Source organism: Diabrotica virgifera, chromosome 3 (genome assembly GCF_917563875.1).
Source record: "Diabrotica virgifera virgifera chromosome 3, PGI_DIABVI_V3a".
In the NCBI taxonomy this organism is placed as follows: domain Eukaryota; kingdom Metazoa; phylum Arthropoda; class Insecta; order Coleoptera; family Chrysomelidae; genus Diabrotica; species Diabrotica virgifera.
The window spans coordinates 47,327,144-47,350,842 of record NC_065445.1 but is presented as its reverse complement, the minus strand read 5'-3'; the positions used below and the strand labels follow the sequence as shown (position 1 = coordinate 47,350,842).

The 23,699-nt window shown below is 33.9% G+C and overlaps 1 protein-coding gene across 1 annotated transcript in view; it reads right to left on the bottom strand.

Annotated features, from left to right (window-relative positions):
• Positions 1-406: 406 nt before the first annotated feature.
• The window catches only part of LOC114325812 (maltase A1), a 57,992-nt gene continuing 34,699 nt past the window's right edge, over positions 407-23,699 (bottom strand). The window contains exons 3-7 of the mRNA XM_028273936.2: positions 22,549-22,674; positions 18,751-18,992; positions 13,676-13,877; positions 7,789-8,369; positions 407-665 (exon numbers count right to left, since the gene is read on the bottom strand). Coding sequence (XP_028129737.1) covers positions 596-665; positions 7,789-8,369; positions 13,676-13,877; positions 18,751-18,992; positions 22,549-22,674 — 1,221 coding nt within the window. The 3' untranslated portion in view covers positions 407-595. The remainder of the gene's footprint in view (positions 666-7,788; positions 8,370-13,675; positions 13,878-18,750; positions 18,993-22,548; positions 22,675-23,699) is intronic.

Sequence of the window (23,699 nt, the reverse complement as noted above, 5' to 3'; positions counted from 1 at the left end):
GAGCGATAACACAAGTAGTTTCGATGTTATCCATTGCAAGACTGATGTAATTCTGCGACTTAAAAATCGCAAGTGGAGGCACCCACCACTCCCACCAGATTTTCTGCGACAGCGATATTTTAGTCGCCGCGACTACAAATCGCAAGTGGAGTGCAGCCCTAACTTTGGAACCGTTCATTTTAGAACGATTATGCATAGGGCCATTTTTTATTTCAAATTTAATGTAGAACATTTTTGTATATGTATAAGGTTATTCATGCTAAACCGCATAGTTTTAAAAATATTGACTAGTTTATCAAAGAATTGTTTGTTTGATTCACTCATAGGATCTATAGTATTTCACAGTGTACGGATCTACTGCTTTTTTATTTTTTAGTGCTGCAGTGGCATATGGAATGAATAAAAGTTTAGCCAATAAAAACATTGTATTTATATACGTAATAATCTAACTAATATATAATATATTACATTATATTTAATAACATCAATTTGGCCTAATATTGTTATTTTTGCATGTTTTTTTTTTAATTTTTAAAACTATTTAAAAAAAATATATAAATAAATAAAATATGTAGTGTGCTTAATAATTTCTAGTTCACGGTTTTGGTTTTAATATCAATGCTTCATTTCCATTTAAAGTTAAGGATTTTCCATCAACAACATCTCTGAAAATAAAAAAAAATATTTTAATAAACAAACATAATTGATTTTAGGTACATACTTGAAAGAATGCATTATTAGTAGGTCAAAATGTATTAGTAATGCAGTATTAGTAGGTCAAAAATTTTGACCTACGTAATAACGTTTTTGTAGTAAAAATACTATACATTATATTTATAAGGTTTTCCATTTGTTTCTTTTCGGCTATTGCAAATTGTACAGCTCTAAATAAATATTATATGGGTAGGCGCCAAAACTTGGTCCATTGCTATTTAAATGCATTCATTTTTTTTCGAATCCTGAGAAAACAAATAAGTATTTTTGAAAAATTTAAACGCAGAATGAAAGGTTACATTATTGCCAAGGACCGAAAGTCACTGAAAACTTCTATAATATTTAATACAGGGAAACGAGAAAAAATGTATTGTGATTTTTAATTTTAAATATTTCAAAATATTTTTTATTTATTCTAAGAAACTTTCGGTCCTCGGTAATAATGTAATCTTTCATTATGCATTTATATTCTTCATAAATATTTATTACTTTTTTTAGGATTAAAAAAAATGAATGCAGTTAAATAGCATTGGAACAAAATTTTGGGCCTACCCCCTTAACAGCTATTTTTTTAGTAATTGCATCACTTTTAATGAATACTAGAAGCTGTTTGAACATTAAAAATGGAAAACATAATAACCGTATAACGTAAACATTATTACACGATGGCAATTGGCGAGACAATTGTCAGAAGACAACTGACTGGCATGAAATTATTGTCTTCGTGTAAACACTTCAGGCCAATTGCCTTGCCAACTGCCCTCACAATTGGCCCAAAATTCAGTTGTCTCCGGGAGTAGACTGAGGACAATGAGCTGCGCCCAGTGAGCCCCCCACCACTCGAAATCTCAATTGTCGCGACAATTGGCGCCGTGTGAACGGTGTAGGCCAGTAGTGCTGTCTTGTTTGTTGCCAGTTCCCTCTAGATGACGAGCAGTCGGCCATGTTTTAGCTGTCTACTGCCATGGCAGTAGTTGGCCCCGTGTAAACATCTTCTCTTTCAACTGGACTGGCCTCCGACAATCCGCAACCACGTGATGACAATTGTCCAATGACAATTGTCTCGCCAATTGCCATCGTGTAAACGCGACTTAAACCAGGATTCTCCTGGATATACCAAATCAATACTGTGAGGGTAATAATAATAATGTAATAATCAGTTGAATGGAACACACCCTTAAGTCGCGTTTACACGATGGCAATTGGCGAGACAATTGTCAGAAGACAACTGACTGGCATGAAATTATTGGGTGCGTTCGGACGACCACAGCGGCTGAACAGCTGAGCCAGCAGTAGCTGTCAGACGTCACCGCTGGAAGTCAGCCGCTGAGAGATTTACTAAACTTTCCCTATCACGGCTGGATACAATCACTCAGCCGATTTCTGCTGACAGTCAGCCGCTATGGTCCTCCGAACGCACCCATTGTCTTCGTGTAAACACTTCAGGCCAATTGCCTTGCCAACTGCCCTCACAATTGGCCCAAAATTCAGTTGTCTCCGGGAGTAGACTGAGGACAATGAGCTGCGCCCAGTGAACCCCCCACTACTCGAAATCTCAATTGTCGCGACAATTGGCGCCGTGTGCACGGTGTAGGCCAGTGATAGTGCTGTCTTGTTTTTTGCCAGTTCCCTCTAGATGACGAGCAGTCGGCCATGTTTTAGTTGTCTACTGCCATGGCAATAGTTGGCCCCGTGTAAACATCTTCTCTTTCAACTGGACTGGCCTCCGACAATCCGCAACCACGTGATGATAATTGTCCAATGACAATTGTCTCGCCAATTGCCATCGTGTAAACGCGACTTTAGGTACAGTTGAGTCCGGGAATCTTTACCCGTGCGTCATCATTTAAAGCATAAGAAAGAAGTCGATGATAAGTCGGAAATTGAAATTTACTAAACGCAACAGCAAGTGATAGTAAGTGACTTGCTGTTGGGTTTAGTAAATTTCAATTTCCGACTTATCATCGAGTTATTTCGTATGCTTTAAATGATGACGCACGGGTAAAGATTCAGGGACTCAACTGTATACATGGTTTTGTCGATTTCCAGCGTGCATTTGATAGCCTATCTCATGCTGCTATATGGAAAATTTTAGAGCTAAGAAACATCCCACAAAAAAGCATTTCCATTATAAAGTCACTGCACAATGAGCCGAAATGCAGCGTGGCACGCAATAGGAACAATATTGATGAATTTAAAATACTTATTGGAGTCAGACAGGGATACGTACTTTCTCCGTTGTTTTTTAACATAGCTGTATACTATATCATCTATAAACTAGACTCCAATAGAGTCTATAGATGAGATATATAATGAAGGTTAAACACACTCTCAAGAGATCCAAAATACGCTGATGATATATTTGCCTCTTAGGACAAAGGTTCCAATAAGTGACTGACCAAATGGAAACACTCTCCACTGAACCAAATAAAATTGGTTTGAAAATTAATATAAATAAAACCAAATTCCTGACAATAAATGCAAGGAACATCTTATAGTCTAAGAGCTAGTGAACCCTCCGACTAACGGTCGTCCTGTAATTCTAGAAATTTGTCTAGTGATAATTCATAGCATACCAAGACTAAAAACCATGACCTGGCAGGCATCAGCCGTGCACGTGTATCTACCAGGTGAATCGAAAAGTGCAAATTTAGGGGGTAAAATAAATTTTCTCCTGTAAAGTTTAAATTTAAGTATGTGTTTGAGTAAGTTATTTAGAAGAAATGTGTACAATGACAGGCGATTCTGAAGAGCATAAGACCTTGCCAGGCGAGGGGAAAGATTAGGGGTTTTTCCTAAAATTATCTTTTTTGCATCGAACAAAGTTTTTTTTAGGTTTTTTGAATCATTCCAAACAGAAAAGGTCTTCGGTGACTTTTCTCTTAGGATAATAGTTTTTGTTATATAAGCGATTAAAAATTTTGAAAATTGCGAAATCGGTCATTTTTAACCCCAAATCGGACATTTAACTAAAAATTTCAATGTTGCCAAGGTAGGTAGATATTCTTTAAACATTGATTGATGAAATCCCGAAGAGTTTTCTGCCATACAATATCGAAAACCACTTTGTTTTTTAATTGCTAATCAAGCGGGCGCGACACTGTAGTATAAATGAGGACGTTTGAATTTGCATAAATTCATTATCTCGAGAATGGGCAAATTTAAAGAGAAATCCTCGGACAAGTCGATTTTTATTTTTAAATTAGGACTTTTTGGCATATATATAATACTAGTGACGTCATCCATCTGGGTTTGATGACGTAATCGATGATTTTTTAAATGAGAGTAGGGGTTGTGTGATTGCTCATTTAAAAGGTTATTTAATTCTCTATTCAGTAATATAAACCTTAAGAGAATTATTTATACACGATGTACAAACAAATTTTTTCTTCTTTTTGTCTAAATTAATTTAATAAAAAAAATTTTTTTGTACACCCTGTATAAATAATCATGTTAATGTCTATATTACTGAATAGAAAATTAAATAAACTTTCAAATGAGCTATCACACAACCCCTATTCTCATTTAAAAAATCATCGATTACATCATCACGCCCAGACGGATGACGTCACTAGTATTATATATATGCCAAAAAGTCCTAATTTAAGAATAAAAATCGACCTGTCTACAGAATTCTCTTTAAATTTGCCCTTTCTCGAGATAATGAATTTATGCAAACTCAAACGTCCTCACTTATACAACAGTGTCTCGCCCGCTTGATTAGCAATTAAAAAACAAAGGGGTTTTCGATTTTGTATTGCAAAAAACTCTTCGGGATTTCATCAATCAATGTTTAAAGAATATCTACCTACCTTGGCAACATTGAAATTTTTAGTTAAATGTCCGATTTAGAGTTAAAAATATGGCCGATTTCGCAATTTTCAAAATTTTTAATCGCTTATATAACAAAAACTGTTAAGAGAAAAATCAGAAAAGACCTTTTCTGTTTGGAATGATTCAAAAAAGCTAATAGCCTAATAAAATAAAAAAAAGTCAAAATGTAAATTCGTACAGGTTAAAATAAATTTTATATCAAAGTTTAGGTGGGTACAAAAGATATTTTCAAGAAAGTATCCAAATCATACAAGGGGATCATTGTTTAAATAATTAAAAAGGGGTCATTTTTGCAAAAAAAAATACTTTTTTAACTGCTGAGGTAATTCACTTCTTAATGAAGGTCTATGGGATTTTTTTCTGCAAAGCTGAAGGGTAAATCTTTCATGTAAGACTTACTAAATTAAATTTGACCCCCTATTTATTTAAATAATTGTATATAAAACTTTAAAAACAAATTTGCAAAAAATTATTTTTAGCGTTTTAAATAAGCACTATAAAATATCTTATTTTACAGACTAAGTTGCGATATATGTTACTAGTATTAAGCAAAAAAAAATTGGTCAGAAAATATTTAATATTTTTTGAGATATTGAATTTGTTTATTAAATGTTACTATATTTTCAATGGCAAAAACGCGGTTGTTGCCAAAGAAATATTCACCTGCTTAAGATCTCATTATTTTTATTTTTATGTAAGTTTTTGATAAATGTATTGATAAATTCAAATTTCAATTAAACTCCCCCCTAAAATGGCATTTGAAAATTATTCAAATTTGTTTATAATTTGTTTTTTTAATAACGTCGCAAGGATTAAGTATTTTGAAATGCCGTTTCGATAATTGGGTTCCTGGGAAATTTTTACTAATTAACAAAATTTTTTGTCGTTTTTTCTTCTTCTTTTTTCTTAGATATTACTACGGGCCCTTGTAGGGTTAAATTTTATTAAGAATGTCGAATCTCTGAGTTGTAGATTCTAGACCTAAAAATATTAAGATTTAACTAAAATCTCTTAAATAAAATGTGGCTACTTATTGAGTTACAGGGTGTTTTATTTAAAAATTTAAAAATTATTGTTACCAAGTACTTTAAAACTATTTGACGTATCCTTATCATACTTGGCAGAAAGTGTGGCAATTATACACCCTACTAAATTGTGATTAATAAACGTTTCTAGCTAGTGCCAGAGGCGTGCGACAGGGGATAGTGAATGATTGACCCTTTCCAAATTCTACGCCACTGAGTGAATTACTATTGTAGCGAAATTTTTCGATTCTCCAATACTTTGTATGTAAATAACTTTATTGGTATCGATAAAGTCATCAGTTTGAGAGATATTGGAAGTTTAAAATGAATGAATGGATGAATCAAAATAACTATGCCGTTTCATTTTTAACGTCCAATATCTCGAAAACAAATGACTTAATCGTTACCAGTAAGGAGTATATTATTTACATAGAAAGTATTGGAGAATCGAAAAATTTCGCTAAAATAGTCATTTCCTCAGTGGCGTAGAATTTGGGAAGGGTCAACCATAAACTGTCTCCTGTCGTACGCCTCTGGTGGTAGCTAGAAACTTTTATTTATCACAATTTAGTAGACTGTATAGTACTCACACTTTCTGTCAAGTATGATAAGGATAAGTCAAATAGTTTGAAAGTTCTTGGTAACAATAATTTTTAAATTTTTAAATAAAACACCCTGTAACTCAGTAAGTAGTCACATTTTATTTAAGTGATTTTAGACCGATCTTAATATTTTTAGGTTTAGAATCTATAACTTAGAGATTCGACATTCTTAATGAAACTTAACCCAAAAAGGGCCCGTAGTAATATAATTCCAAGAGAAAAAAAGAAGAGGAAAAAAAGACAAAAAATGGGTTCCTGGAAAAATTTCCAGGAACCCAATTATCGAAACGGCATTTCAAAATATTTAATTCTCGCGGCGCTATTAAAAAAACAAGTTATAAACAAATTTGAATAATTTTCAAATGCCATTTTAGGGGGAAGTTTAATTGAAATTTGAATTTATCAATACATTTATCGAAAATATACATAAAAATAAAAATAATAAGATTTAATACAGGTTAATATTTCTTTGGCAACAACCGCGTTTTTGCAATTGAAAATAGAGTAATATTTAAAAAACAAATTCAGTATCTCAAAAAATATTAAATATTTTTGCAACAATTTTTTTTTATTAATACTGATAACATAGCGCAACTTATCCTGTAAAATAAGATATTTTATAGTGCTTATTTAAAACGCTAAAAATAATTTTTTGTAAATTTGTTTTTAAAGATTTATGTATAATTATTTAAATAAATAGGAGGCCAAATTTAATTTAGTAAGTCTTATATGAAAGATTCACCCTTCATCTTTAAAGAAAACAATCCTATAGACCTTCACTAGTAATTGGATGACCTCAGCAGTTAAAAAAGTAATTTTTATGCAAAAATGACCCCTTTTTAATTATTTAAACAATGATCCCCTTGTATGATTTGGATACTTTTTGAAAATATCTTTTGTTCCCACCTAAACTTTGATATAAAATTTGTTTCAATCTGTACGAATTTACATTTTGATTTACATGTAGTGTAATTTTATTTTACTAGACTATAAAAAAACTTTGTTCGATGCCAAAAAAATAATTTTAGGAAAAACCCATAATTATTCCCCTCGCCTGGCAAGGTCCTATGCTCTTCAGAATCGCCTGTCATTGTACACATTTCTTCTAAATGACTTACTCAAACACATACTTAAATTTAAACTTTACAGGAGAAAGTTTATTTTACCACCTAAATTTGCATTTTTCGATTCACCTGGTAGATACACTTGCACGGCTGATGCCTGCCAGGTCATGGTTTTTAGCCTTGGTCGGCTATTAATTATCACTCTACAAATTTCTAGCCTCACAGGACGACCGTTACTCGGAGGGTTCACTAGTTCTTCGACTATTATTTACTATCGACAACATGCAGATTGAAAATGTGGAAAAAGCGGAGGTACAGAAGACGATATTCGTATGAGGATACGAAAAGCTCAACAAGCATTCAGCATTCTCAACTCCATTTTAAGGTCTTACAGTATACTGGCTAAGGAAAAAGAAGAAGAGGTCACCCATCACAAACTTGAGGAAGGTCAGCTGAAGGATTGGATCAACAATAGCAAAAATATGTACACACCCGTTGATTATTAATCTTTGAAGAAGCCGCAAAAATAATTAAAATTAAAAAACTTACCCATCATTCTTTGGTGAATTACCACTGCTTATAACTACTTCGTAAGATTTTTCTCTATTAAGATCAATACTTTTAACTGGTTCAGATCCATAGTTAAATACAAATTGTACTTCATTAGTTCCCCCTTTGTTATACCGAAGTGCTTGAAGTACATTCTTTGAATTGTCCAAAGTTTTTATTTCGTATTCACTTTGACGCCATTGAGGTCGCAGCCTTTGGAGTTTTTTATATATATTCAAATGGCTTCTTTCGTCATTAATTTGATCAGCCACATTGCATTTAGTCTTTTTCGAACTGACAGGCAACCATGTTTTATTTCCACTGGTAAATCCTGCAAACTCACTGCTGTCCCATTGGAATGGTGTCCTTTGGAAATCTCTGGAGATCCTGTAATAATCTGAGCAATTTTCAGCGTGATCTAGACCTTGTGTTTCGCAGTTTACTTCTCCGTTTTCCATTCCAATTTCTTCTCCGTTGTACGTGATTTGAATGCCAGGGAGGAAAGCCATCAACATATTTAGACCATCCACTTTTTCTGTACCGACTTTTGTTGCTATCCTGTGTTGATCGTGATTTCCTAGCTAAAAAAGTTTTATGCATTAAACATTTATGGTAGGGAAGGCAAAGCGGGGATTTTTGCAGTTACTCGAGCGCGTAGGATTATCACATGGGGAGAAATCTTGTACCCTGTAATTGTACCTCTACCATATATTGGCTCTTAATCCAGGGGGTTCGTTAAGAGGGGCCCGAAAAAAAATCTATCCTTAGAAAAACTCGAAATTGTTAGATTAAGATAGGGTAAGTTAACTACATGCAGAACAGTATATATTTCAAAAATTTGACGGTTTGAGCGGGGCGTAAGGAAATGGGTGAGTCAAAAATTTCACAAGAAAAAAGCGAATATTTCGAGAAATAAACTTCAGATCGAAAAAATAAAAAATACGTGTTTAATACTTTTTAAAAATCTATCGAATTATACACACACGACCACCCACGGAGAGGGATGGGGGATACATTTAAAATTTTAAATAGGAACCCCGCAAAATTTGGCGAAATAAACATAAAATCGATCGAAAAACTAAAAAATACACGTATTAAATATTTTTGAAAAAACTATGGAATGACAATAAACACGATCCCCCACGGAGGTGGGGTGGGGGGTTACTTAAAAATAATAAGTAGGAGCCCCCATTTTTTATTGCAGATTTGCATTCCTTACGTAAAAATAAGTAACTTTTATTCGAGAGATTTTTTCGCATTATTTTTTTCAACCTTAGTCAATATTTAAATGTTGCTGTAATTTATTAGGTTGTTCAGCATTGATGATGATTTGTAATCAGATCGAAAACGTTCTGTATATGCGATGTAGCACTTTTTAGGAAATTTTAATAAATTATTATACCTTTTATAAAGGATTTTACTTAAATTTTTTGCTGAAAAATTATTTCGCTAATTTTGGCTGTGTTTAGTTTTGGTCCGGTCACCCTGTATATAAATTTACATTCTTTTATGTTTGTCTAGAAGGATAGGATAAGTTAAAAAAGTCTGCTCTTTTAATACTTAACCGTGTGTTTTTTACGCTTCAACCTTTTTTATGATAAGACTAATTAGTCCAGAAAGCCACTGCGCATCCGCTAGGGAAAATATTCTAATTCAAATTTTTTGCACAATCTTACTCAAAAAGGACCCCTTTTAACAAATTTGCATGTTGCCAGGACCAAAAGGTGGTCAAAAATTTTTTAAACGTTTTTTTTTGTTTTTTTCCTAAAATTATTTTTTTTGCATGGAAAAAAGTTTTTTTTAGGTTTTTTGGATCAATCCAAACAGAAAAGGCCTTTAGTGACTTTTCTCTAAAAATGTTAGTTTTTGACATATAAGCGATTAAAAATTGAAAAATTGCGAAATCGGCCATTTTTAACCCTCAAGAACTATGTGAAAAACTGAAAATTTGAATGTTGCCAAGGTAAGTAGATATTCTTTAAACATCGATTGATGAAATCCCGAAGAGTTTTTTCAATACCATATTCAAAACTAGTTTGTTTTTTAATTGGTAATCAAGCGTGCGCGACACTATTTTCCACCGACAGTATGGTGCAAATGAAAGGAATAAATTCGTTATTTCGTAAACCGACGACTTTAAGGAAAAATCCCGAAACAGGTCGATTTTTATTTTTAAGTTATGATATTGTGGCGTATATCGTATACTAGTGACGTCATCCGTCTGGGCGTGATGACGTAATCGATGATTTTTTTAAATGAAAATAGGGGTCGTGTGGTAGCTCATTTGAATGGTTCTTCAATTTTCTATTCAGTAATGTAAACATTTACATAATTATTTATACAGGGTATCCTTCTACTTACTTTTTGGTCAAATAATTTATTTTAATAAAAATTTTTTGGACACCCTGTATAAATAATTATGTAAATGTTTATATTACTGAATAGAGTTGAAGAACCTTTCAAATGAGCTAGCACACGACCCCTATTCTCATTTAAAAAAATCATCGATTACGTCATCACGTCCAGATTGATGACGTCACTAGTATACCATATATGCCACAATATCATAACTTAAAAATAAAAATCGACCTGTTTCGGGATTTTTCCTTAAAGCCGCCGGTTGACGAAATAATGAATTTATTCCTTTCATTTGCACCATACTGTCGGTGGAAAATAGTGTCGCACACGCTTGATTGGCAATTAAAAAACAAAGGAGTTTTGAATATTGTATTGCAAAAAACTCTTCGGGATTTCATCAATCGATGCTTAAAGAATATCTACCTTCCTTGGCAACATTCAAATGTTCAGTTTTTCACATAGTTTTTGAGGGTTAAAAATGGCCGATTTCGCAATTTTTCAATTTTTAATCGCTTATATGTCAAAAACTATCATTTTTAGAGAAAAGTGACTAAAGACCTTTTCTGTTTGGAATGATCCAAAAAACCTAAAAAAACTTTTTTCCATGCAAAAAAAATAATTTTAGGAAAAAACAAAAAAAAAAAAACGTTTAAAAAATTTTTGACCACCTTTTAGTCCTGGCAACATGCAAATTTGTTAAAAGGAGTCCTTTTTGAGTAAGATTGTGCAAAAAATCTGAATTAGAATATATTCCTTCAAAATTGAACAAAATGAATTTTGATATAATACTTTTGTGTAAAATAACCAATAGGAAAATCTTTATCATCAGAATGTTTTCTCTGTTTCTTGATCTTTCAGAAGTTTCAGAAGAAAGATAACATTAATAAGATAGTGTTGAAATCAATATTCAATTTTTAACAAATATCTTGTTAGGATTGAACTATTGATCATCATGGTCAGTATATTTGTCTTTATTTATATGCTTCCCTATTTAAGGTATTCTGTATATGTTTATATCTTAAACCACACCATATTAATATTTTTCAAACCAACGTCTTATCTAGCTCTCTCCCAGTGGCGCACTCAGAATTTTCCTCTAGGGGAGTTGGCTTGGGCGGGGCTCGGACAAATAATCCCTGACAAAAAATCTCCACAAATTATCCCTGGACAAAAAATCCCCAGACAAAAAATCCTCGGCAAAATAATCCACGGGCAAAAAATCCCCACAAAAAATCCCGGACAAATAATCCCCACAAATTGTTTTCGACAAAATATCTCAACAAAAAATTCCCATGAAATATTTGCTACCGAATAGTTCTCTAAAATTTTCCCGGGAACGCAATCAACTCAAATGTTTTTCAGCCTCAGTGCATAAGAGTTATAGGCAATGGCCATGAAACCGCTTTTCGGCATGACGATAATGATTATTAATTATGATTAAGCATGAATTGTAATTTCGATTAACAAAATTTCATGCCGAAAACTTCAAAGTTTACATGACAAACGAGTGTGAGTTTTTTCAAAAATCGTGGAAGATATGGGGAATGAGCTAAGGCTGTGGGAATCATGTTGTAATTATTCGCTTAAATCTTTTGCTCACTCTGCCTTGAATAACTAAGTTCAAAACATTGCCTATTATCTGTGTGCATCGATGAAAAAATTTTGCGCTATTAAGGATGTTTACCTTTGTTATGAACACTCAGAACACAGGTTTTGACATAGCTTTTGAAAGCTGTTGAAGCAGGTTTCTAAAATGTTGCTTGCAGTGAATTGAAACTGATGACAAAATATTTTCGTTATGTATTACTACAAAGATTACTACCATACGCCGAAGAAATAGTTGGTGACTACCAGTGTGATTTCAGGCCCTGAAGATCGATTGTTGATCAAATATTTTCTATTAGATAAATGCTTGAAAGGACTGGGAGTATAATCAAGACGTGCATCAGATCTTTATAGATTTCAAACAGGCTTACGATTCAGTTAATCATCCTACACTATAGCATACAATGGTCTAGCTGAGCGTACTTAAGAAACTAACTGCGGTAACGCAAATGTGTGTAAGTAACTTCTTTGCACAAGTTAGAAGAGGTGGGGAAATATCAAATGCTTTCTGCGTAAATTCTGGACAGAGACAGGGAGATCCGTTGTCCCCATTTTAGTCTTAGAATATGTCATGCGAAAAATTAATCCAAAAATCAAACCAGACATAGCTGCTCGGGGAGAGGCCAGATGGGAGAAAGTCTGTAGGACGGCCTAGAAAAAGGTGGAAAGAGGCAGTCTGAGATGATTTGGAGAAAATGGGAGTGAGGCAATGGAACAGGACCAACAAACATGGAAGGCACTAGTAAACCACTCGCAAAGACACTCGAAGAGTTATAACGCCATTGATAATGATAATGACTAAATATTTTTGACGTTAAATTTACAAAAAAGAAACAGGTTTTCTTGCATTACAATCAAGATTATCGTTTTCAGGACCAGAATTATCATCAAGAATAGGCAATATTTTTAACATAGTTCTTTAAAGCAGGGTGTAAAAGATTTAAGCGAATAATTACAACATGGTTCCCTTTATTGCCAATCATTATTTTCGTGCCGAAAAGCGGTTTCATGGCGATTGCTATAGATCTCAGGCACTGAGGCTGAAAAACATTTAAGTCTATTGCATTCACGGGAAAATTTTTAGAGAGCTATTCGGCAGCAAATATTTTTTGTCCGGGGATTTTTTGTCTGGGGATTGTTTGTCCAGGTATAATTTGTGGAGATTTTTTGTCCACGGATTATTTCTCCTAGCATCGCTTGGGCACCGAAATTTTTTTGTATTGTTTCTGAAAGACAAGTTACATTTTTCTAATATTCTTTATATTTTTTTATATGCCACGGGAAGGGTTTTAACGCCCAACCCCCCCTGCGTCTCTGCTTTAGAGCAAAAAAGGCGAGCCACTCTGCAGCGCTACTGAGTGGATCCACAAAGTGGCTTAAACAGGCGATTTCGTAGCCCCAATGATGTTGTAATGGACGCCACAATGGCGAGGATCGGCGACAGTGGCTGGCGCCGATCCTCGCCACTATGGCGTCCATTACAAAATCATTGGCGCTACACAATCGCCTGTTTAAGCCACTTTGTAGATACACAGAGTAGCGCTGCGGAGTGGTTTGTCTGTTTCTGCGCTTAGTGTTTCTATCCTACTTCTTCCAGGAACTTAACACTCAGCAATTACTTACATTGGATGATTATTATTTCAGCGTAAAACGGGATCTAACTTATTTAACACATTCACGGATACGACTGCATATGAAGTCACTTTCTCCATAAGAACACGTGTCTATATCTGAAGCGTGTCCGCAAATATATTATGATTGCAATGATATTATGTTTTGATTTTCAATTTCATTAGCATTTTTATTTATAAAATCCCAAAATCGCATTCTCTTTTTTATCTATTTCTCCATTTTTAAATGATAGGGAAGTAACCTTATATTTTGGTTCTGCTAAGTTCTCAACCCTTTAGTTTAAAGTACTTACCACCCAATTAGATGTGTATATTTTAGGGAGACTATCCATCCATAAGTTTATTAAGGTAGAAAGGTCACTTGCTGTGGAAGTAGTGTTCAACACAAGCAAGATGAAATTAAACGAGAAATGAGCACCTAGTTTTGAACCATCAGGTGTTCCGTAATATGGTATTATGTGCTTCAGGTCAACCACAGCTTCTGTCATGCATACTCTGCAAATAATAAATAAGTAGATATAAAAATACATAAAACACATAAAAAAGAAAAGGGATGACACTAGCTTTCAGAATAAGCAACCTAAGCAAATATATTAGAAACAACAAGAGGCAAAAGAAAATGCATTTACACAGGGATGTGTACGTGTACAAATTAACATATGGTGACTTTTCAAAAGCATACATCGGTCAAACTGGTAGAACTTTTAACAAACGTATAGCAGAACACAAAAGGGCTTTCAATAATGGAAAAACACATTTTACGTACGCACCTCACCTTCTATTCTTCTTCTTAAGGTACCGAGACCGCTTGTCGATCGTTGGCTCTCATGTTGCGCAGCATATTAACAATCATTGTCTTATTTACAGCCGCACGAAATAGTTCAGTGCTAGTTTTCCCAAACCATTGGCGTAGGTTTTTAAGCCAAGAAGTTGTACGGCGGCCCACACTTCTTTTTCCCATTATTTTACCTTGCATGACAAGGTGAAGTATGTCATATTTTTCTGGGTGACGCATTATATGACCAAAGTATTCCAATTTGCGCCTTTTAACCGTGTTCACTACTTCGCAACTTTTATTCAAACGTTGCAAAACCCTTTCGTTTGTGACTCTTTCTACCCAACTGATCTTCAGAATACGGCGGTAGACCCACATTTCAAATGCTTCTAGGTTTTTTAAAAGCGATTCTGTCAGTGTCCATGCTTAACCCCGTAAACTAGTACTGGGAATATATAACATCGGACCATTCTTATGCGAAGTTCCAAATTTAGATCATTACTGCACAGGATTTTCTTAAATTTCATAAAACTTGTTCTTGCTTTGGCACTTCTACTTTTTATTTCTGTACTAGGGTTCCAGCTTTCATTAATATGAGTACCCAGATATACAAGTTTACTTACTCGTTCAATTGAGTCATTACCGATTGTTACGTTATAGTTATTATTATTTACGGCTGCCTGTTTACTAATAACCATAAACTTTGTTTTTCTTGCGTTGAGTTTGAGTCCATATATCGCGCAGAATGCCACCATTCGATTCAATAACGCTTGAAGATGTTTAATTGATCCATTCAGCAACAAGGTGTCATCTGCGTATCTGATATTGTTCATAAGCATACCATTAATGAGTATTCCCTCTTTTGCGTTTTCCAAGACTTCATTTAAGATTGTTTCAGCGTAAAGATTAAACAACATTGGTGACAATATACAGCCTTGTCGAACTCCGCGCTTGATTTTTATTTCTTCAGAGCACTGATTCGCAACCCTAATATATGCAGCCTGGCCCCAATACAAATTTGCGATTATTCTAATGTCCCTACCGTCCAGACCGGTAGTTTTGAGAATATGTAGCATTTTTTCATGGCGAACTTTATCAAAGGCCTTTTCAAAATCAATCGCGCGCATGAAAACGTCATGATTTACATCTCTGCATCTTTGAATTAAAACTTGGGTTGCGAATAGTGCATCACGCGTTCCAAGGCCACAGCGAAAACCGAATTGAGTACTTGAGATTCTTTCCTCAATTTTTCTGTATGTTCTTTGATGAATGATTCTAAGAAACGTTTTCAATACAGGACTCATTAGGCTGATGGTGCGATAGTCGCTGCATTTTGTGGCTCTGTGTTTTTTTGGTAGTACAACAAATGAGGATTTAAGCCAATCTTTAGGAATTTTTCCGCTTTCATAGATTAAGTTGAACAATTTCGTAAGTATCTTAATGCCCTCGACACCTAAAAGCTTTAGTGTTTCTACGTAAATCCCATCTGGTTCGATCGTCTTCCCGTTTTTTGCGTTCTTTATAGCGTATTGCACTTGTTCCTTAGTTATTGGAGGACCGCTTATGTCATTTAGCGTTTCTAGTTCGCTTCTTTCATCATCGAATAATTTTTTTATATTTATATTCTGTCCATCGTATTAGTTGACCTTCGATATCGATTATAATTTTTCCGTTTTTATCTTCGATTAGTGGAGGATTACATTTTTTATTCAGTCCTGCAACTTCTTTCAGTTTTTTGTGCATATTGAATGCGTCATAGATACGCTCGTAGTTCTCAATTTCTTTACATTGTTGTTTATGCCACTCTGATTTAGCTGATCTTATTTTTCTTCGAATCATACTGTTTAGCGTTTTGTAGTCTGTCAGATTAGCATTCTTATATTTTCTTCTTGCATCCATTAAATTCAATATCTCTTCTGTCATCCACTGTTGCTTATTCCTACGCTGATTTTCCATTAGATGGTCTTCTTGGACTTTTTCCAATGTTTCTTTGCATGACTCCCATAATTGTTTTTCTGAATTTTTATTTCCCAATTTCTGAAACTGATCTTCTAATTTATCGGTTACTATTTATTTCATTTCCGCATTTGAAAGTTTATCTTTGCTGATCCTAGGAGATATTTTGGGTTTTTTAATCTTTTTAAATTTAAGTAATACTTTAGCTGCTAGTAAGTTGTGGTTGGAGGGTACATCCGCTCCTGAATATGTTTTGGAGGACAAGAGAGCATTTCTATATCTTTTTGATATACAGATATAATCAATTTGATTTCTTACTATTCTTCCATAAGTGTCCATAGGAGATTTCCAGGTGTAAAGTCGTCGCTTAGGCAAGTCAAAAAAAGTGCTGGATATTACTAATTGTTTTTCTACACAAAATCTAATCATTCTATCTCCACGGTCGTTTTTCGTTCCTAAACCAAACTTGCCAACGACATCTTCTTCACTACCTCTTCCAAACTTGGCATTGAAATCCCCCAATACAATGTTTATATCTTGGCTTCCTGTGAGTGATAATAAATAGTCTAGATCTGAATAAAAGCTTTCGACAACTTCATCGTCATATTGTTGTGTAGGTGCATATACCTGAATGATGTTTAAGTCTGTACGATTTGTTTTTATTTGTAACATTATTAACCTATCTGAGTATAGCACGATATTTTTTACTGATTTTGCGACATTTTGTTCTAAAATAAATGCCACACCATTTCTATGTTGCGGACCTTCTTCACCAGAGTAGTAAATTTCATAATTATCTATCGTCATATGGCCAGAACCCGGCCACCTTATCTCGCTTATACCTAAGATATTTATATTTAACCTTCGCATTTGCTTGATCGTATTGTGAATCTTTCCAGATTCAAACATACTTGTAATATTCCAAGTCGCTATTAAACATTCCTTATCTATTACCAAATTTGATGAATTACAGGGAATTCGCTTGCTGACGACTGGGGAAACCCTGCTGTTTCCCACGCCGAATCTTGGATTCCGAGTCCCATGATTAGTAAATATATTTACATTATTAATATCTGTCATCATGAGTTACTAGGGAAGTTATAATCAGGTAGTTTCCCGTTGCTTTTCTGATTCCACTGCCGTTGACTGAATTTTCAGCTCATCCGCCTTCGGGGCCAATTTCTCAACCCCAGGACAATAGAGTGCCCTTCCGTACCTCCTGGTAACGGTTGATTGCTTATACCGGCGCACATTCGGTTTTTATTTAGGTTTAGGTTCGCAGTATCGCAGCCGGTTAAATCATTATTTGATTGTCGCCTGCGACTTTATGGCACCGCACCTGGTAGGAATTGTATTCCTTAGCCGCGAGCCATTAATGACACAGCTGCTGTCCTCTGTCATGTCCTCAGTTGATCCGCCGGTACTTATTTGGCGAAGCCTTATTCGTACCTGTCCTGTATATCTACAGGAACGTGCCCTATCAGCCATTGGGACGCGCTTTGTTGGGGTTAAGGACTTCCCCATCCAGGTCTGTCTTTCACAAAGTACTGAAAAACCCCTACCCAATTCAGAGCTCTTCCTCCATGCAAACTAGACCTAGCACAGGACCTTCTATAAAAGGACTTAAACTATCTTTATTAGAATCTATGATTATTAATAAATAACAAAATATAATTCTGATTGACCAACTTCAATAAAGAGTGAATGCACAGTAAAAATACATCAATAGAGAAAGATACACTGCTGAAATAGCTGTAGTAAAAGCAAATTGTAATAAATTCTGTAGAAGCACAGAAAACAAAAGTTTTAATTTTTTTTTATCAGAAAACAATAGAGTAGGTTGCGAATCTAATGTTGCTTTTTTATTTGAAACCTTTGAAAACAAGAAGATGAATCCAAAATTAAAATAACTATGATGTTAGCTAACGTCCGAAGAAAGTAACTGACGAAGAAAAGGAAGAGAACCCATTTCTATTTTGTTATTTTGAATACAATGACTGTTGTCTAGTAAGTCGCCTACCACGATCAGGATATAATAATAAAAAAGACCAGAACTTAACTACAAGGGACAAATAAAATAAGATATTGCAATTTTACAAATGTTAAGATGCGAAAGGCGAAATGCCCTCAATCCAAAAATTCAATTTTTTAATTTTTTCCTAGTTCTATGTGATTAAACTCAATTTTAACCCTCCACCCCTTCCCCCTCACTCCACCACTAAAAAACGGTATTTTTTCGTTTTTATTTTAGTTTGTTAAAAAATATGTCTATTTTTTATATATAGACCCGTAGGTTGAGTGTACGTATGTAACATCAAAATGCAGTCTCGTTTTTTATTTGGAAAAAAGGATATAATAACTTATTTTTAAAAATGGCTGCGGGTCTAATTTTTTTATTTTGTGTATTTTATCAAAAACTATTTTTCAATTTTATTCAGATTTTTCCGTAACATGATCACCTTTAAAAATCCTAAAAATTGATTTTTAAGAGGAGTTTTGGGAATTTTCCCCATTTTGGGGACAAATTAAAAAAATTGAATTCTGGTTTTTAGGGCATTTTGCTTATCTTGACGGGGATACCCTTTCAGCTCATTAAGATAAATGAGAATGACATTAATTAGAAAAAAAAATAATTACTTGGTGTTCGACGTATTTTTAGATATACCATCAATGTGTCTTCTCCAGTCGTAGATTATGTCATAGCTTTCCTTTTGACTTCGTGAATAGATGTGATCCAAATATTCATATTCATCTTCGGATGCGCTTGGATCATATGATCTAGGTTCATCTGGCCAAGTTTGGTTTTCAACCAAGTAAGGCATAGAATCTATTCTGATCCCATCTATACCGTATTCTTCCAACCAGTAGTTGATAATATCCTAAAATAAGTAATATATGTATATATGTATATATGTAACAATAACGTAAATTTAAACACATGTATAAATAACCTTTTCAAGCTTAGTGGTTAAACATAAGAAAGGATAATAAGGCATAATGTTCTCAGCTCTGTAAATAGTAAGAGTAGTAGCATACATAACAACTTTCAAAACAACTAATAGACGGAGATCTATTCTGTTTAACACCAAACCAAACAGCACTCAGGAGGGATCAAAGAACTGTATCTATAGAGTACCTTATTAATGTAATAAATATTTTTCCGGAACTAGCCGCAAGACCGCAAGTAAAAAGATAAACGAGCGTGAAGTAAAGGTACGTCAAAAATGGACAAATCCAAAGTATGCAATCATACTTGGATCTAGAGCATAAGCATATATTGTAATCGAAAGATACATCAAAGGTAATAAAAGAACAAAAAGAGAAAAATCATAGAAGCAGCCCCATCTTACTTGCCGAAAAAAATATAGCAGACTCTAATTGTCAATACTAAAAGAAAAAGTCAGCAACAACAATATACCAACATGAATTGATTAATAGAAGGTTCGAAACAAATCACTTACAAGTATTTATACTTAATACATAAACATGATACATAATTTATTTTTTCTTTGTTTTTTGGATTTGGTTTGAAATCTTTAGCCATACATAAATTAATCATTATCATCATCATCATCATCATCATCATCATCAACATCATCATCATCATCATCATCATCATCAGTAGCTCGACAACCCTTTTGGGGTCCTGGCTTGTTCTGGATTTCCGCCATTCTGTTCTGTTCCTTGCTCTGTTCTTCCAGTGGGTAATCTCAAGTGTTTTCAGATCCTGTTCCACTTGTTCCATGTATCTAAGTTTGGGTCTTCCCTTTGACCTTCTCCCTACTGGTGTTTGTCTCATTATATGTTTTGGTGTTTCGGTCTCTGTTAAGGGCCATATTGAACATCCGTTCAATATGGCCCTTCCAGCGCAGACGTCCGATCTTTATGAATGTTATGACGTTGGGTTCGTTGTATGCTGCGTATAGTGTATAGTTCAAAATTATACCTTCTGCGCCATACGTCATTTTCTTTCACCCCCTTATATATGAGGATTTTTCGTTCAAACGTACCTAGTAAGTTCTCATCGCTTTTTGACAGTGTCCATGTCTCTGATCCATATATAAGGACCGGTTTTATCAGGGTTTTGTATATTTTGCATTTGGTTTTTCTCGTGATGTTGTTAGATCTTAGATGGTTAATTAGTCCATTATATAATTGATGGATTCGACCGTTACTTGATGGAAGTTCATTTTATCTCACAATAAAACACTGAAAAACGTTTGTTTTCTATACTTTCTATATGTAGGTGGAAGTAGAAAACAAACCTTTTTCAGTGTTTTATTGTGAGTCCATTATATATTTTATTAGCAATATGTATTCTTCTCTTAACTTCTTCGCTGACATTGTTATCTGTGGTAACTAGTGAACCTAGATATGTAAAAGTTTTTACGCTTTCGATGTTATAGTCTCCTATTGTCAGATTATGTAGGTTTCTTTGGCCTGTCGATTTGCTGGCCTTCATGTATTTGGTTTTAATTTCATTAATATTTAGGCCACTGTTTTGTGCCGCTCTTTCTATCGTACCAAATGCTTCTATCATTTCTCTTTTGCTTCTAGCTATGATATCAACATCATCTGCAAATGCCAATATTTGTACACTTATTGTTATTATTGTTCCTCTGGTGTTGACTTTTACTCTCTAATTATTTTTTCCAATGTGATGTTGAATAGAATACAGGATAGTGCATCTCCCTGTCGTAGGGCCGTTCTAACATGGATTGTATCTGTTAGTGCGTTTTGAATTCGAATTTTGCTTTGTACTTTAAGTGTTTCTTTTACTATATCAATGAGTTAAGTTGGAATATTAAACTCTTTCAGGGCGTGGATCAGAAATTCTCGATGGAACTATCATAGGCACTCTCAAAATCAATGAAGAGATGATGTGTGTCTATATTAAATTCACTAGTCTTTTCCAAGATTTGCCTCAAGAGGAAGATCTGATCTATTGTGGACTTCTGCCTGCAGAAACCACATTGATATCCCCCAACTATTTGTTCCGCATAATAGGTCTCAATCGCTTATACAAAATATTTGACAGTATTTTATATGTCACAGTGAGTAGCGTTATTGCCCGGTAGTTTTTACATTCAAGCTGATCTCCATTTTTATGTAGTGGAATACTCGCGGTATTCCAGTCTTGTTTCAGTTGTTTATTATTCCTTATATTCACTATTAGTTCGTGAATCGCGTTCAATAGAGAGTATCCGCATTCTTTTATTAATTCTGCGCTAATATTGTCTACTCCTATACTGATTACTATACTGCTATACTGTCTAATGTATAATAGTCTGGTAACTGCTTCTTGCATTTCAGCTACTGAAGGGGGGGGGGTTGTTTCTCTGGTATCCGTTTGATCCAGTATAATTCCATCGTATAGTGGATCTCCGTTTTGTGCAAACTTTTCTTTGAAGAATTCTCAGTCCATCTTAGTAGTATTTCACTCTGTTGAGTTACTATATCTCCTTCTTTGTCTCTACACATCATTGTTCTTGGTTTAAATTCTTTCTGCTTTTGTTTCTGGTAGAATTTTCTGGTTTCTATTGGTTTATTTAATTCTTCAATTTCTTGGAGTTCTTTTTCTATATGTTCTCTTTTTTTTCTGCGATGTATTTTCTTCTCTTCCCTCTTTAGCATTCTATATTCCTCCTCTGCCTATCTTGCTCCATGTCTAAACTTTTCTTTGAAGAATTCAGTCTATCTTTGTAGTATTTTACTCTGTCGAGTTACTATATCTCCTTCTTTGTCTCTACACATCATTGTTCTTGGTTTAAATTCTTTTCTGCTTTTGTTTTTGGTAGAATTTTCAGGTTTCTGTTGGTTTATTTAATTCTTCAATTTCTTGGAGAGTTCTTTTTCTATATGTTCTCTTTTTTTTCTGCGATTATTTTCTTTTCTTCTCTCTTTAGCGTTGTTTTAATCGTTGATATGCATTATTTTTTCTCTCTGTTATATTACGACATTCTTCATCGAACCACTTCCCTTCAATTGATTTGACCTTTTTTTGTACACGCAAGGTCTCTTTGGCAGCGTCTTGTATGATGTCTTTACAAGCTTCCCATTCTCATCAGATTCATCTGATTCACATCAGATTTCAATAAAGAGAAATATATTGGTTAGAAAAAAAAAAATAAACGGTAAATGATGGCCAAAGAGTATACATACTCACCTATATTCTGAGATAAAAAATGGAACAAGGGAGACCAAAAAAGTGGATCTTGCTATCCAGAAAAAATGCATGAAGGATAATGATTGTAGAATTAGATCAAGATCTGTTTATTTACATAAATGGCTGAGATTCTTTAAAACTTTTACATGGGAGATTAAAAGTACATTTCAAATCGTTAACGATCAATTTGCTCTTCATTTTCTTGTTAAGTACGAATATTTTTTGTACATTTCTAGTGATAAAATATCTGTAGACGGATATATTCTTACCTTCATTTCTTTCTGGACTTGATCATTAAAAAAGTTAAGATCTGGCTGTTGCTTGAAGAACTGGTGTAGGTAAAATTGCTTTCGTTTATCGCTCCATTCCCACGCTGAATTTTTAAAGACACTGCGCTGTGAAAAGAAAAAGATTAAAAAACATGTACCTACTATGCATCACATCATTATTAGATTTTTTTAGTTCATCTATAAGTTTACGTACTAAAGTCGCCGTGCAGTCTAAGTCCTGGTATATTTAGTGTACCTACCAAAGTACCGGAAATAAACCTTTAATTTATTGAAGTTATACTTCTTTAGGCACGAGGGTGAATTTTTACATTCCCTGGCGCATGCGCACACCGAGAGTATGGTATTAGTCGCTACATCTTTATGTAGCGCAAATAAGGTGTGCGTGAAAAGAATATATTATTAGTGTTTTTAGTAAATATATTTATTATAATTTTTGTGTCTTTGGATTTGTCTTCCTCGGGAATAAGATATTTTATAATAATAGTAAGTATATTTAAAGTATTTTTGTATACTTCACTTGGTCTATTAAATTTGTCAGTACGTATGAGAAATCTTGTAACCTGTCAAAGAAAAGGAAATATAGCTCAGTGGTAGAGCGTGTGACCGGAAATCGAGAGGTCCCCGGTTCGAATCCCCGTGTGTTTTCTATTTTTTTTTATTTTTGGTATTGTTTTAATAAAAATTTTTGGAAAGTAGTAAGTAAAAATTAGTTTAATCTTTAAATAAAATACAAATAACCTGTTGAAAGTACATTTATTTCGTTGAAATCATATAATAGAAGTATAACTTCTTACGTGCGTACAAAGTACACACACATTATTTTTTAAACGCTTTTCTTTACTTCAATAGTTTGCATCAAATCTTTAGACGTTAATTTGACTGACTTTTCTTCAATGCAAATGAATGAAAATTTGCAGACATACAAATACACGAATAGTCAATAAAAAATATTTTTTTTGTTTATTAATTGTTGAAATAAAAAAAAAACGATTTTAATGGAAAATGCTTAAATTATCCTGTTTTTACAATGTAGGAACTTGAAACTTTTACAGATTGTAGCTAATGATATAAACTATACATAATTTCACTTTTTACGTTAATCGTTTACGTTATGCTTCATAAATAAACAA